We start from the raw sequence: 17,000 nt of genomic DNA on the forward strand, positions 1-17,000 counted from the left end.
AAATTCTCCATACCCAGCAGTATTTTTCCTCCATTAGGCATAGTGAGTGCTATGATTAGGCCATTAGCCGCAGTCCGTGGTGACTATTACGCGTCAAATTACAGGTTGCGTACGAAAACACTGCAGATTATTTGTAGATTTAGACTTGCCTGCAGCCAAGTTATTTGTAACAGCTATCGCGGCGTGTTTTCCTATGACGACATCGTTCATACTGTAGTTGCTGCTTGCTGTGTAGACTTCACTACGTGCCCAGTCGGGGCATGGACTTTCTTAGCCCCTGTCACACAAATAGTCGGGCATCAGAGCTGAAGTAAGTAGTGTTTGCTTTTTACACACAGAACCCAGCAAAGGAAAGATATATATTGTCGCAACTGCCACCAAAGACAGCAAAATTACCTGGTTGGTGGTACCTTTCACACAGAAGAACGTCACTGGAAAATCTGGCTTCCTTAGACAGTGTGAAATGGGCTTCTGTTACACCACTGATACTATCTGGAACCAGGAAACTGCTGGTTTGCCTTTTGGAAAAATTATGTGTGTCGGTATCTTTCACACGGACCGATAATATGGTATATCTGATGGGTATGAAAGGGGCTTCCAGTACAGCTCTCATACTACCTCTAAATCTAGGACATTTTTGTCTGTTCTTCATGTCCAATTCCATGTCAGTGCCTTTAACACAGACCAGTGACAGCTTGAAAGCTGGCTATTATGGGCAGTGTAAAAGGGGCTTGCTTCTATTATGCCTCAGAAGATGTAAATTGCCAGGCCACCTTCGCATCTTTCACACATACCATTTACATGGGAAAAGCTGACTTTGATGGGCAGTATGAAAGGGTTCTCCACTACAGGTGTGATACAACCTCCACACCGCTGGTCCCTTTCACACAAAACAGCAACACAGTTAAAGGGTGACTTAGACAGGCAGTGCGAAAGGGGATTCCATTGAAGATCTGACATTACTTCCAAGCTGGGAAATTTATGTCTTATCTTTGAGTCAAATTTCACATTGGTACCTTTCACACAGTTCTGTAACAAGGGAAAAGCTGGCTTTGACGGGCAGTGTGAAACGGTTTTCTATTACCTGTATAGCTGTGGTACTACCTCCACATCGGGGAAATGTGCATCTCGTCTTTGAGGGTAATTCCATGTTGGTACATTTAACACCTGGCCAATGACATGGGAAAAGATGACGTATAAAAAAGCAGTTTCTATTACAGCTCTGATACTACCTCAGAAGCTAAGAATTGCAAGGTCGCCTACATGCTCCAATTTTCTGTCAGTACCTTTCACACAGACCACTGGCATGGGAAAATCTGGCTGTGATGGGCAGTGATAAAACAGCTTTTGTTACACCCCTTATACCACCTCCAAAGCTGAGGAAACTGGGAGGCTCGTACCCTCTGCTGGTACCTTACACACAGCACAGTGAAGCCAGCAAAGGTGAGCTATACATTGCCGCAACTATTGGTCATGTTCCAGCACTGATATTATGCCTTCATCACCTCCCCCCACCTCCAATCCGTACCATTTGTGACCCGAAAAAAAAAACGACGGATAAAACCTTGCTTGAAAAAAAAAAAGGATGAGCGACAAGAAGACGATTGCCTCATTCCTCAAGGCCGAGGTGCGGGAAGCCAGTGGCAGCTGACTCATTGACAAGACGGTGAATTGACAGAGCATTCCCACATACAAACAACATCTGGTACATGTGGGACGGCAGATGGGGAAACACTGAATTAATGAAATGTATTACATGTGCGGCGATTTAACCACTGTGTTCCTGGTAAGTGAAAAACTGAAATGAAGCGTGAGCCTCTTTCAAGTACAGTTTCCATAAAACTGACACAATAGAGGAAAGAATTCACACAGAGCAGTACCACTGGAAAAAGCTGTCTTTTAAAGGGTAGTGTGAAAGGGGCTTCTTTTATAGCTCACATGCTAAGATTCTGCTATAGCTATACCAAGACTGAAGCGGGGATATTGCCAGGTCGTCATTCCACATCAGTACTTTCACACAGATCATGACGGGATAAGCTGCCTTTGTTGGAGCGTGTGAAAGGGGCTTCCTTTCCATTCTTAAACTACCTCTTAAACCGGGGAAACTGCCAGGTTACCCAAGTCTCATCGTCCTATAACATCATCTTTCATACAGGACATGCAAAGAAAATGTGGTTTGATGGCAGTGTGAAATGGACATCTGATATTACCTCCAGGAACGGCGCCTTGGTGTCCAAATTCTGTGACAGTACCTTTTCACACAGGCAAGTGAAAATCTCTGAAACTGAGAAACTGTTGAGTCTCGTCTCCTCTACATTTCTTGGAGATAGAGCACATAACTACAGAAGCACGCCATGTGAAAGTTGAGTGAAATGGGTTAAATCTCTGAGATCTCAAAACTGGGGGAAATGCCTGGTCGTCTTAGTTCCGCCATTCCAGGTCAGTATCTTCTCAAAAAAAGCAAATTGGAATGCTGTCTTTGGCGGTTAGTGTGAAAGGGGCCTTTGCTACATCTGATGCTGGGGAAATGGTCAGGTCGCCTTCATGCCCCAATTCTGTGTGGGTACCTTTCACATAGACCGGCGTCATTAGAAATTTACACCATTGACTGGCGTGTCAAAGGTAGTCTCTGAGACTACCTCAGAAGCTGTGACCTTACTCCTTTTTTTCCTGTGTCAGTACGTTACATGCAGAACAGCAGCATGATGAAATGAAATAAATGCGAAAAAGGCGGCTCAGACGGGAACCACGAAAAAGTTCTGTTATTGCTCTGATATGAATTACAAAGCTGGGTTATTTCTATCGCCTTAGTTTGTGTGTAGCGAGGCTTTCACACGGAACAGCAAAAAGTCAAGGAAAAGCTGGCTTGAACTGCCACCAAAGCCAAGTCCCCTTGGTCATCCACATTCTGTGTCAGGAACCTTTCACAGTGCAGCAAAACGTTTCTTCTCGGATAAACATAAACTCCACCCATATTAAACAAGTGTCTGTAATTATGATATATCCTACAGTTCCCATAATTTGTCATTTCCAGCGAAACAGCGTTTCTTTTCAAATGAGCAGATAAGTGCTAGGTAAAGGCCTGTAATTACATCCCTTGAGGAACCTAATTACAACACAAGCACAGTCAATGACTTTGTAGACTATATAACGCTTATGCTCCTTGTAACTCTGAACAGAAAGGATGAGCCAATTGTCAAGCAGACGAGTGTTTGTGCATGTGTGTGTGTGTGGGGGGGGGGGGTGTTTACCTCGCACAGGGGGAGCCCCGGCCGGACGGATCACATTACGTTTACCAACAAGAGCTTCCACGAAGGAAGTCTCGCGCCCTGGCGGTAACACTCCACAGCACCTGGCCACGCTCACCCACACAGGAAGCCCGAGGTCACTTCCCCCACTTGCAGGGAATGCAGACGCACTCCCGCCGCCAGCCACGCACCCCCGCACACCACCGGAGAAAAGGAGGATAAGAATCTGCACTACAATCTGTGATTCTTGACATAAAGCCGCCTTGAGCGTAGATCCTTAGGCTAAACCCGAGATCAGGAGAAGTAACCCACAAGTAATGATGATGTCATGCAAAAAAACTGGGTGAGGGTTATGGCGAAGGTTGGGGGCTGGTGTTGGGATTGGTGATTAGGGTCAGGGATAAGGATAGAGGTTGTAGGTACGAGTTCAATGATATGGGTTCTCCTTAGTGATAGAATTAAATTTAACCCTGGAGAACCCAAGAACCCTTTTAAATTAAATTAAATAAAATAAATTCACTGAACACCAAAATATATGTTTTTTTCAATTTTAACCCTTTATTCCCTAATTTAGGATTAGGTCGAAATTTGACCCTTTTGGGATTTAGGGGTATCATTTCGAAAAATCAGAATAACAAAAACTGTCAGTAAACTATTTAGAATTTAAGAAAATAATCAATCAAATACACAGCTACGTTGAACAATATAATTTTTTGGTTTTATTTGTTGCATTTTAGAACTGGATTTTGAATGTACGAACACACTTTTTGGCCAATGGAAACAAGAAGGGACAAAATCACTGCTGGAAAAAAAAAAAGGTCTTTGTTATTTGAGTAGCAAAATTTATAGGGGCCAAATTTGACCCCGTGGGTTCTCCAGGGTTAAGGATATGGGTTTGGGAAAGGATTGTGGCAAAAAATGTTCTAGCAGACCCTTCTCTTCACCGAACCTGCCCCTCAACAGCAGCAACTCTTAGCTTATCTACACATGCAAACACACCCACTTGGTTACACTGCTGTAGATCTGTAAATGTTGATGTAGTTGAAACAGATGTTTTACGTAACATCAACTTCATGGTAGTCATTCATGTCATCTCCCTTGTTGAATATTCAGTCATGGGAATCCCATTGTTGAATGCCTGCCATGCATTATGGCCAACACTAAAGGTTTTTTGCCTTACGGACTCAATACAGACCAAATCTCGACTCGCACTTTCTAACCACCTGCAACCACTTGACTGTCACTTCAACAACCCATGACCCGGCCGCCAGCCAGCTATTCGGCATCTGGCTTGCTTCCAGCTAGCATGCAGGGATTGCAGGGCTGACCCTTGGACAACTCTGAAAGAATATCAACAGCAGAGGAAGAGGAGGCAGGCAAACAAACACATTACAGAGCTTCCAAGATGCTAAAACGGGGACAGAATGACAGACTTTTGGCAGCTAGGAGGTGATTTTTGCCTGGCCGGCAGTCCAGAGTGATTGAAAAACAGACTCAAAGGTCTTCAAATGTGTGCTTTATTTTCTTCAACAAAGAGCAAGTTCACAACACACTAGCTAGTAGCTATAGCTAGTAGGGTTGAACTTAGTCTACTAGTCGACTTAACTACTACGTAATGATGATTATAGCTTTACGTTGATTAATCGCCACATATCAAGTCAAAAATCCCACTGATGCCTTCAAGATCTCTCAGCAACAATCCACCTAACTTCAGATTTTCTACAAAACATTATTGCAAAGCATTTTGTGTCACCAAATGTATATAATAGAAATGTATAAAGTCTCTGAATAAATTGAATGCACTTGATAAACGAAAACGTTTACGGCCATTTTAACACTACGCCAAGTTTCAAAATTGTATTTAGCGATTGTGTTAAGCCATATCCCACTTCCTGCCTAAGGATAAAAGGGCAGTTTAGCCCCAGGGACTCCCCCCCCCTGCACACAAGCCTGGGAGCTAAATGCAACATTAAAGTGGCTCCACACACTGTCCAGTATGAGGAGTGTTGTATTATATATGCACAACCATTGAGACAGAAGAAAGGAAAAACAAGAACACATGAGAAAAAGAAAACATCAAGGGTGAGAAGAGGAAGACGTCCAGCCCTCTTTTTTTTTGCTGTGTTTTTTTTCCTGTTGTTTTTTTAATCTTTTGATGAGCAAGTGCAAATTTGACTAAGCTCTGATATTATAAGGCCTCATCAAGCCTTGGCATGCCCACATCTTCTTTCATTATGTCAGATGTAACCAGAAGGGAACCATACGACCAAACAGTTCATTATCAAGAGCAAGTATGACAGTTTTTGATGTTTTTAATTCATTTTGGATGAAATTAATGATTTTTTTTTGGGGGGGGGGGGGGGCAAAACAAAATTCAAGGATTCAATAATTCATAATAAGACATACCCTTACAGCTTTTATGCAAAACTTTTTTTGGGTGATTTTTCAAAACAAAGACAATAAAAAAAAAATTTTTGAATGGGAAGAAAAAACATCAAAAAATAATAGACACATTAGCGATAACATATTATAATACAAAAACATTCTGTTAACTATATTTATACAGTATACATTCAAATATGCATATATACAGTAAATAGCCTATGTTACAAATATATGTTAAAATGTTTTAATTAAAAAAAAAATCTCACTACATCTTGTTTTTTTCTTCTTAATTTAATTATCTCATCAATTTCATTGTATTTAATAATATATCATATACACAGAATGTATAATCTTAATAATAAAATAATATGAAATGAGTTTATTGTCAAATAAACTCCCGGCATTTTTAGCTATTTCACCTTGGAACTTTTTCTTCTTTTCATAAAAAGAGACTAAGTCACAAACTATGATGACGCATGATTTCTGATGTGTGAAAAACTCTCAATCAATGATCAATAGCTTTGCCAAAGCAACGCAAATAACTCTTATGCAGCATAATGACCACAATATTGTTCTTTTTAAGTCATTTTCATTGGAAAGTTCTGTTTGAATGAAGTTGGCGTGATAATATATGCATGTGTGAACAATATAGAGTTACAAGGGGGACAAGTAAGAATATACAAGAAAGACGCGGTAAATATTGCAATTTTCCTACCAGGTATGAAGCGGGAGCTGACAGCGGGCCGCCCGGGTGTCACGTCGCCCCCAGTCGAAATCTGCGAGGCGGGCTTCAATGTGGAGGTCGCTCCGGTCCGGTGTCGCCGGCTTGCTGCTGCTGCTGTTGAAGGGGGGGAGAAAAAAAAAACTTTCCTCAAGTGAGTGTGTGCTGGACAAAAAGTTGCCGGCTACTTTTTTTCCCTTCTTTTTACTACTCAGGAAGTGAGTCACTAGAGCCCGCCCCTTTTCCCCTGTCACTCAGCTCCAAATAAGGAACAAGGTCGCCCGCACCCCGCCCCGCCCCGCCCCCCTTCCCTCTTCTCTTTTCCTCCGACCTGTTGGATTGCAGATTTCGTGCTTTTTTCCCCCCCTCCATGAGATGAAGTGTAATTGGTGATTACACGAGGCAAACTGTAGATGTATGCTGGAAAAGTGTTTGCATGTGTGCAACTGCACACTCTCACTTCATTACTGCGATCATTAAACACTTAAGGAGCATTATCAGCAATTATTCTTTTATAATCAAATTGTGATTATCAGCTTTAAAATGCAAGAGAAAAAAATACAGTTAGGGGACTTACCTCTTGTGGGAATAAACTGTTTAATGCAGTTTTTTTTTTTTTATTTGGACTCTTTTGATCATAATTTGGTGTCTAAAATAGTACATAAATACTATACGTACACAATTATTTGCTTTCAAATTAACAATATATGTCACACCATTCATGATGACCGTAGTTAGACTACTGTAATTACGATGAATACACACTTCTTTGTAATATTTGTGTAACTTTTGGACTATCGAGGTTTGTCATACAAAATGATTAGTAATATAAGGCATCTCCTTGTTTGTTATTATTATTATTAATAATAATACTGATGATAATATACTATGCAATGCATATAGGTAACAATATTTGTTATCACACTTATTTTATTATTTTAAGTTAAATGTGATGTAACAGCACTATCGTCATCATTATTATTATAAAATAAATACTGTATTTATGACCTGGATCATTTCTTTCCACACGGGACGACAGACCACCATCACCTTTCACTTCTCCATGATCAAGTGTAAGCGCGGGCGCCATATTTCACTTCCGTCATGACTCAATCAGGCGGTCGACCAAATCCGCTCTTGTGTCATCCGCGTAACAAGGAAAGGTACATTATGCTCGTTTGACTCATTATGGGTAAACGCAAGAACATGCTGGGGGGTGTTGACAGAAGCCCCACCCCATCTGATAACATTGTTGCACAGTTAGTCATGACGTGAAATCGTTTTCGGATCCAGCACGCACTGAACATTCATTTGTACATCACCGGCTGCTGTTTGCGGTCAGGCGTGCAGCAAGTCATTGGGAGTTCTTGGAATTCATCCAGTGTCATCCAGGTAACCTTCTTCGTGAGTCTTCAGTGTAGGATGAAAACAATACAATGAAATACAATGTGAATTCGATTTATATGCTATTAAAAATACACCACACGGCTCAATAAATAGGCGAGACAACGTCAGACAAGTGTTTCACAATATTTGCAAAGAACATTTTCAGTTTAATTTGCCATCTTTGCCACTAGCCATGTGTGACTTTCACATATTAACATTGTCTCCACACACTATTTTATAGTCAATTGTCTGAACTTAATACTGAAACATCAGTCTTTTCAGGCACGGTACATTTAAAATAAACCGTCTCTGTTCCAAACAGCAACACGTTGAAGATGAGGAGTAAAGGGAAAGCTAGCCATCATCCGGAGTGGAAAAAGCAATAAAACGCTCTCAGCCCATTTGGAAGTAGAATATATATCTCCAATGGGCCTTCAGGCAAGAAGCTGCTGTGTGAAAACACAGAGACTTGTTTGCAGCTTTGGCCAACGGCTGAGTCTGTTTCTCTTTGGTGGTGGCTCCAACCTTGGAGTGTATTTAAGGAGAATACAAAACAAGAAAGCTTGAATAAGACGTCGACAGCCCCTGGCTTGACCTTCACTAGGTCTGTCCCGGAATGGAGAAGGTACGATTACTGCATGTTGGTGGTTGGTGACAATAATGTCATCCTCTTCCAGTCTTTATTTTATTTCAATTTTATTCTTGTATTTTTTCCTCTTCAATAAAAATATCATTAAATTTTCTTAACATTCCGACTTTATCCTTGTCACATTAAAAGCATATTCTTGTAATAAAAAATAAAAAAATCCTTATAATGTGGTAAATTTGAGTCGAGGCTTCAAAGTGCTCTTGTCTAGTGAACTAACATTTTTTTTGGGGCTGTTTAAGTGATAATTTTGACATTCACTTGTTAAAAATTAGGGTGAGAAGCTTGGTCAACCGGCAGGGACTCAGTGTCGAGCCGCTGCGCCTCCGTGTTGAGAGGAACCAGTTGAGGTGGCTCGGGCATCTGGTTTGGATTCGTCCTGGACACCTCCCTGGAGAGGTGTTGCGGGCATGTCGCACCGGCGGGAGGCTCCGGGGACGACCCAGGACACGCTGGAGAGACTATGTCTCTAGGCTGGCCTGGGAACACCTTGGGATCCCGTCGGAGGAGCTGGCTGAAGTGGCTGGGGAGAGGGAAGTCTGGGCTTCCCTGCTAAAGCTCCCCTGCCCGCGCGACCCGACCCTGGATAAGCGGAATTGAAGACGGAACGGAACATCAACAACAACAAGAAAATGGGGGGTGATGGGTTTGGGACAAATATTCAACCTAAACAAAAAAAATCCTTTAAAAAAGAAAAAGAAAGAAAAAATCCTCTAGAAACCTTACCAAATAGTGAAGTTAGTCAAACTTTATAAGTGTATTTCTTGTTAGGGGGGGGGGGGGGGGGGCACAAAATTCGGAGATCCAGTGACAACCAGACAAATTCAACAAACGAGAAATACTCGGGAACACCTTGGGATCCCGTCGGAGGAGCTGGCTGAAGTGGCTGGGGAGAGGGAAGTCTGGGCTTCCCTGCTAAAGCTGCTGCCCCCGCGACCCGACCCCGGATAAGCGGAATTGAAGATGGAACGGAACACCAACAACAACAAGAAAATGGGGGGTGATGGGTTTGGGACAAATATTCAACCGAAACAAAAAAATCCTTTAAAAAAGAAAAAGAAAGAAAAAATCCTCTAGAAACCTTACCAAATAGTGAAGTTAGTCAAACTTTATAAGTGTATTTCTTGTTAAGGGGGGGGGGGGGGGCTCACAAAATTCGGAGATACAGTGACAACTAGACAAATTCAACAAACGAGAAATACTCGGGAACGCCTTGGGATCCCGTCGGAGGAGCTGGCTGAAGTGGCTGGGGAGAGGGAAGTCTGGGCTTCCCTGCTAAAGCTCCCCTGCCCGTGCGACCCGACCCCGGATAAGCGGTAGATGATGGATGGACTTGTTAAAAATTGGATTTGTCATATACTGTTTACAATATCTGGTTTATTTTGGCTCAGTCAAAATTGATACTAATGTTTTTTTTCTGCTAAAAGTGGTGTTATGTAAATGGATCACATCAACATGCATTCCATCAAAAGAACATATTTTCAGCTGTAGGTACTACTTGAATGTAGTGAACTGTAATAAGCATCATGACCCCAAGCAGTCAAATAATGGACCAATTAGACCATTAAAAGAAGTAAATTATTAACATGAAGGTACAACTTGTAACACTATGCATCCCTAATGGCTGTTCGGTATTTGTCGCCGTACAACAAAATGTCCTGTCTGGACATGTGTCATCAAAACACCATCATGCGACTTTTACAGCCAACCTTTCTCACACTTGATCCCGATGCCACCCATAACGTCGCCGCCATCACGATGCAATATACACTTTCAAAACTCAAGCCGAGAAAATGAGCAGTATATTTGCACTTAATTGTAGACAATTTCTGCTTTACAAGGTTTTGTGGTGCGAGAGGCTCTCTCGCTCTTTGCTTGGTAAGAAAATCCCACCCGGGCAACGCGCCTACCGGAGCGGCCAGCAAGTGGCGGGCTTTGGACCAGCAGCTGACGACGGCCAATGAGCTGCGGAACAAGTGTGTGAGTGGGTATTAAAAGACCACAATGTAAATATACCCAAAAGTTAGACTATTCTGGATCTTATAATCATGTTATGTCGTCATGTTATTTTACTTATTAGGGCCTGAGCACCAGGCAGTGTTAAGGACTATTTGAATAATTATCATTATTATTATTTTTTTAACCATTATTTAACCAGGAAAATCCCATTGAGATCCGCAGGTCTCTTTTTCAAGGGAGTCCTGGCCACGAGGCGCAACACAACCCAACACAACACAACATTATGCATAGTTAAAACAGTAAATCAAAAACAGCAACATGTTAATGACTTCATTTCCAGGTCGTTTAAAATGTACTCTTATTACTCTCCAGATGAATGAATCGGCTTTTTGGGACCATCAACATGCCTGGAAATTTTCATTTTTGCAAGTGTGTGTATCCTGGTGGAAATATTTTTGGTCCTGGAAAAAATTAACACCTGACTGGTGAATACAGAATTGAGTAAATATTACTATCATGGCCTCAATGGAACAGGAAGTCAGCCATTTTGGTTTGAAGGAGCCATTATAGGTTAAATCAATATTCACTCTGATGTGGGCAAAGCTTGGCCTCAAACTTGGATGATCATTTTAAGGATTCCTGGAAAGTTTGCAAAAACAAGCGTCCCACTCCAGTTTCATTGAACTGTAAGAAATTCAGAATACATGTGCCTAGGATTGAACAGGAAGTCGGCCATTTTGGTTTGAAGCAACAAATTTGATAAATGCCAATCGGAAGCAGGTATTCATGACAGATAGGTGGCGCTAGATTGCAAAGCTATGACATTTAACGAAGGAGAAGCATGGTGTCAAAAACTGATTATCATTTCAAAGAGTTTGAGAAAGTAAAAAAAAAAAACATTGCCCTAGACACCAGTTTCACCTTTCAACATGGACTTAGTGGACACGTCTATCACAACAGTTACAAGACACTTTTGAAAAGTCTCAAGACCCATGTCCCTAATTGAACAGGAAGTCAATCATTTTGGTCAAATTCCACCATTTGAACTTAGACTAACGCCTACTAGGAAATTGTCCAAATGAGCCCACTCTGAAGCAGGTACTCCAGACAGATGTGCAAGGCTAAATTGTGAATTCCCCCCCCCCCAATCTTACAATGTTTACCGTATTGAGAATTCTCGCTCGCAGCTTTCATTTACTGTAAGTGCTATTTTCAATGTGAGTTGGTCACTTGCGATGAGACCCGGTCATACAAGCGAGACATACCAAAGTCTTGAGCTCACAACACACACTTGCTGTGATCCAACAAAATGTCAACACTGATATTTCCTCGGCCTTCATTAAAGAAAACCAAACGTCCCTGCATCGGCTCAACTTTTTCTTTTCTGCCATTTTACCGCCATTGCACTGGACACTTTGTTTGTTTAAAATCAGCACTAGAGTGTTTTATTGATCACTTTCTTTTTATACTTGTGTGACCATTGAGAAGAACTGTTAAAAAAAAACAGACTTAAGAAGGCGTTCCGCCTTTGTTGCTTGTTATTCTAGTGGTGGAGACTCATTGTTTAATGGGTTTTATATCTGAAGAGTGTGGTTAACTTTTGTTTACATATGACTGTTATAAATCTTAGAATGTGATTTAAGGCATTGTCTACAGCTTTCATGATGACAGAGAAATGTACGACTAGAGTGTCACTCACTATATGTGCTGCCACTTGCTAATGAAGTTAAGCTAGAGTTTACTTTGCCCATCTCTGTTGATAATGCTCACTTTGTGGGTTGAATTTAAAAAAAAGTAGCAGGCCATATGTGACACGCGGGCCACGCTTTTCATTTACCATGAAAACCACTATAACATAAAGAGCAAGAAGGCCTGATTGAAGACATTTAAAAGTGGGGGGGAAACGTGCGCACAAGGTTTCGGGGGTCATTAACCCGCAGTGCTGACGATAAACAAAGCATGTGACATCATGTGGAAACACTGATCCCATTCATTGGTCTCATCAGCCGCAAACATTCTGCATGCTGGGCAAATCTCACACATGTAACAGACATTCCTCGCGGTTGTAGTGAGATGCCATTCGGGGAGGCTGGGGGGCAGACTTTGCTGGGATATCGCATCCGTGCAGAGTTGGGAGTCTGGGTGAGATGAGCTCACTGGTGCCGTCGTGGCTTCGCTCAAATATATCATGCCAGGATGTAGTCCCCACCACACTCCCACCTCCCCAAGTCTTATCTCAGAGGACGCTGCAGCTTATAGAAAGCCTTTCATACGTCGCACATATTTATGTTCACTGGCTGCTTGGCTATACACTTTATTTCATGTTGTTTATGAGAAACATCAGGCCTCATTTCATTATGAGCTGATGCACTCATAAACATTAGGAGGTTAAGAAATAACAATAATTAAATTGTAAATGTAAAACGAACCATAAAGACAGTAAAAGTTAAAATGTCATCAAGAAGCTTGGAAAAACGTCTACAGAAATATTAAATGGGCCTGTCATGTTTTTTGTGTGTCTTTCTTCTTCATAGAGATTAATTGTGACCTGCAGTGTAGAACTAGTTCAACTTGGGGCCGCAACAAAATATTTAAATTAAAATGTAATGAAAAAAGTACATACGTTTTTTTTTAATGATTTTTTTGCTAAATAAAATGATACTGGTGGTTAAACATTGTATTGTATTTAAGAATATTGTAATATTATTTTGTTGATTCCCCTCTTTATAATAATGGCACTTTTTTAATGACATTTTTGTTTCATAGTGTAGTACAGTACAGTACAGTAAAGTACTATACCAGTTTCCAATTCCAAGCAAAGCAGGACAAAACTGTGCACCAGTGACCTCTCTTGCCTCCAATGCATTACTACAACACAAACAAACATCGGCGCAAGTGATTTTTAAAAATTGTATTCAGTTATAAGATTTTGTTTTAAAAATATACACGATCATATTCTTTATCGCGTTGCACTCACGATTAACAATTAGACGGTTTTAGTAGAACGTTCTTTTTCGTGGCGAATCTGCGGAAGAGAAATGAGTAAACCGGAAACACGTGTGCTTACCTAGAGGCAAACAACATGGAGTAGTGCTCATTTTGGGATTTGTAAAAGTCTGAAATTATACATTTGAAAGGGTTTATCTTGTCCTAGCAGCTGTTTGGAATACTTTTCGGACATGTCGTCGTTCAGGAAAGCGCTGAAATCCCGACAGAGAAACCACCATGAAAGATCCCAGGTGAGCTTTTCGAGGGAGTTTGGGCGAGCGGCTAGCTGACAAAGCTAGCCGGACTACTTTAGGCTGGGTTATTAGTGATTAAGACTTTATTCGCATACAAGCCTAAATGGACCCACTTAACGTGTTTTCTTTGATCAGCCTGAATTTAGGAAGCAGTTGGGCTTTCTGGAGAAGAAGAAAGACTACAAAAAACGTGCAAAGTAAGTTACATGAAATCCATAAATGGTTCAAACTATACAACTACATGAAATTCACTCATTGTGTTGGTTTCTAACAGTAACTTCCACAAGAAACAGAACACGCTCCTTGCTCTTCGCAAGAAGGCTCTGGAGAAGAACCCAGATGAGTTTTACCATAACATGATCAACTCACAGCAGAAGGTAACATTGACAACAGGCATGATCTTACCATTTTCTAGATCCCATTGGATGTAGTTGATCATGCTTACCATCAACAGGATGGAGCCCACATATTCAAAAAGGGAAAAGAAGAGGAGCCAGAGGTGACGGAGGAGCAGAAGAAAATGATGACGACGCAAGATATTAAATACGTAGAGATGAAGAGGGTGGCGGATGCAAGGGTAAATTTACACATGAGATAAAATGAATGATGAAAAAATGTGACTATAGCAACTGCTCAGTTTTTATCCATTCAGAAATGACCATTCTCTGTCTACCAATCAGTGTCATGTGCCAGTAACCTTTTTTATAAAATTTGTTTTTCAGAAAATTGAGAGGCTGAAAGGAAGTCTCCATCTTCTGGATGCAGGCAGCAAACAGAAAAACAAGCAAACATTTTTTGTGGATTCCAAAAAAGAAGGTAAACATTCACTAATGTAACAAGGGATGCTCTAATGAAGTCCTGTAAATTGAGGACTACTCAGTCTGAATGGAAACCGAGGAGAATTGGCTGGAAATGCTATCATATAACCCAGTACAGTCATGCACATGTTGTTTTGTCATAGGAATTGATGCAGGTAAACTGCAATCTAAATAATTAAACATGCGGTGTTTAATCTAGTAATTTATGTCGATTTTTATTCAGGAGTGAATATTTAGAGTGCTGAATGAAACATCATGTGTCTGAATAAGTTGCGTTAATGCATCAAGTGTCACTTAGCTGGGCAGAGAGCTAACATGCTAGCAGTTTATAGCAAGATGGCAACATGAGTAAAAAAGATAGCTTTAGCATAATGGGTTCTTCATCTTGCCCTGTTTTTTTGTTATGATTATTGTTTTATTATGTATTCGCACTGAGATTTAATCAAATGCTAGCATGCTAATGCTTGTACTTTGTTTGCTTATAGCAAGATGGCAACATATACCAATGCACCATGGTAGAGTGGCTAAGGATTAGATTTTGGCTTGTAGCCTGTTACTATTTGTAATAAATATTGCCCTGCTCAAACACTAAAATGCTAGCATATAAATAAGGTGCCAGCGTGAGTACAAAAACACCAAGGATGATGGAAAAGGATTTCACACCTTGCCTGGTAGTTCAGTACAATCTCTAATAAAACATCCTGACTGTTGCTATGCTAAAATATAACAAGAACCTAAGAGGAGTAAGCCTAAATGTGAATCTACATGCTAAAGCCTACTGAGATTGATGGAGTGCTAACATGTTAGCAGCTGGTATACTGGCAAGATGGCATCCTGAGTGGATGAAAATTTGTTTTTAGGCCAGCTGTTTTTGCATAATGCCCTGTAAAGTACTAATACTAAACAAATATCGGCTTGTGTTTTACAGTGCAGTCGTTCGACTTGGCTGACCACCTGAACACCATCCCTGAACTGGTGGACCGTGTGTACAACAGGCCCACGGTGGACACTCTAAGTAACAAGCAAATCCTGGGAGCTGTGGAGCCTCATAGTCAAAAGGTTTGCATCAGTCTATATTTATTTACTCTTAAAAAAAAAAAAAATTTCCTGAGCTCTAAATTCTTCATTTTCTCCTGCTCATGCATTGTAGAAGCTGTCCAGGCAACGCAAGCACGAGTACAAGCATCTCTCCCAACGGATCGACCGGGAGAAAAAATTATTTGTCATCAGCCAGAAGCTCCAGACGCGTAAGGACCTACAGGTAATGACTCACAGCAGCTAATGGCCGCATTATGATCTATACAAGGTTCACTTACTGTGTTGTGGATTTTTTTGTCTACTTTTCTGTCACATATATCATATGGCGAAAATCTATTTTTATCTAATCTATTAATTTGGTGGTGGCAGATTTTCACCTTTTGCGGGTGGGTTGGAAAATACAGTTAAGTCTGGAATGGCAGTTCACCGTAAAATGAATATTTTCCATGTTTTCCTACAGGATAAAAACAAGAAGATCAAAGTTAGGAAGGAGACGGCTAACGCGCCGGCCATCTACAAGTTTGAGACCAAGAGGAAACGCTGAGTTGTCACTAAGTTGACCAATTACTAACATCATCCCTCAAACAATGTCAATCATTTTGTACATAATTTTTTCCCAGATGGAATATTAAACATTGACATGATTCACTTGTAATTGGTTATTTATATTTAGTAATTACATAAAGAAAAAACTCGTGGACAAACATTGTTAATAAAGCTGTAAGTTGTACTTTGTATCAGTAGATGGCGTCATTGGGCTGTGTGGCAATGAACAAGCTGAACGTTGACTGGACAAAACATTAGGTACAGGAGCTCAATCATGAGATGAAAAGGTAGCCAAATATTACAAATGTATGATGAGCTAAAATTTTACACCACTACAATAATAAGTACATTTTAATATTAAAAAGCAAAATAACCATTATCTTGTGAAGGCAGATTATTGATATAACTCTTCTATTGGATCTCATTAGATGAGAGTGCGAGTGTACCTGAACCAAGTCATTACAATTTTGACTGATCTAATATGATTTATTCATAATGATGAGCCGCACTAAAATCGTGCATATGTGTGTGTGTGTGTGTCTACCTGCTGTTCAACGTGAGGGTGAGCTGAAGTCCAACAGCAGATCGCAGGGATCGAGGCGTGATTGATCGCCGCCGTGGCAGCGGCTTCATAAACGCGGACGATCCATCAAAGTCTCCCGGGAACCTCTGCAAGGGAAAGGAGAGAGAGAGAGAGAGTGAGTGAGGCAGGCAGAAATGTCAGCAGAGAGAGAAGGAAAGCAGAGGCCTCGGTCCAAACATTGATGATCAGACTAAAGGTGAGCCAGTGTGCTTATAAGGGGACAGATCAGGGAAAGAGTGACTGGGTTTATTTACTTTAATTTGAGGACATCTCAAGCTGAAAGGTTGACATTAGTAATAATAATAATACGTTTAATTTATCAGCGCCTTTCATGACACCTTAGGACACTTTACAGGGTAAACTAAACTAAGACAAAAAAATTGGGGCAGGAAAAAAAATAATGGTCCATCTTTTGGAATGAATGTTGC

General features: G+C 40.9%; 2 protein-coding genes across 4 annotated transcripts in view; one reads left to right on the plus strand and one right to left on the minus strand.

Moving 5' to 3' along the window:
• The window catches only part of fhl3a (four and a half LIM domains 3a), a 394,693-nt gene that overhangs the window by 35,213 nt on the left and 342,480 nt on the right, over positions 1 to 17,000 (minus strand). For all 3 annotated transcript variants that reach the window (XM_077575921.1, XM_077575922.1, XM_077575923.1), the window contains 2 exons: positions 16,534 to 16,658; positions 6,349 to 6,471 (listed from right to left, as the gene is read on the minus strand). In XM_077575921.1, the coding sequence (XP_077432047.1) occupies positions 6,349 to 6,471; positions 16,534 to 16,658 (248 nt within the window). The remainder of the gene's footprint in view (positions 1 to 6,348; positions 6,472 to 16,533; positions 16,659 to 17,000) is intronic.
• Positions 13,398 to 16,087, plus strand: utp11 (UTP11 small subunit processome component). Its single transcript, XM_077575924.1, has 8 exons — positions 13,398 to 13,584; positions 13,723 to 13,784; positions 13,862 to 13,964; positions 14,042 to 14,164; positions 14,310 to 14,403; positions 15,334 to 15,464; positions 15,556 to 15,666; positions 15,904 to 16,087. Exons 1-8 carry the CDS (start codon positions 13,525 to 13,527, stop codon positions 15,985 to 15,987), a joined length of 768 nt encoding a protein of 255 aa, XP_077432050.1. The 5' UTR covers positions 13,398 to 13,524; the 3' UTR covers positions 15,988 to 16,087.

This window comes from Vanacampus margaritifer, chromosome 9 (assembly GCF_051991255.1).
Source record: "Vanacampus margaritifer isolate UIUO_Vmar chromosome 9, RoL_Vmar_1.0, whole genome shotgun sequence".
Classification (NCBI taxonomy): domain Eukaryota; kingdom Metazoa; phylum Chordata; class Actinopteri; order Syngnathiformes; family Syngnathidae; genus Vanacampus; species Vanacampus margaritifer.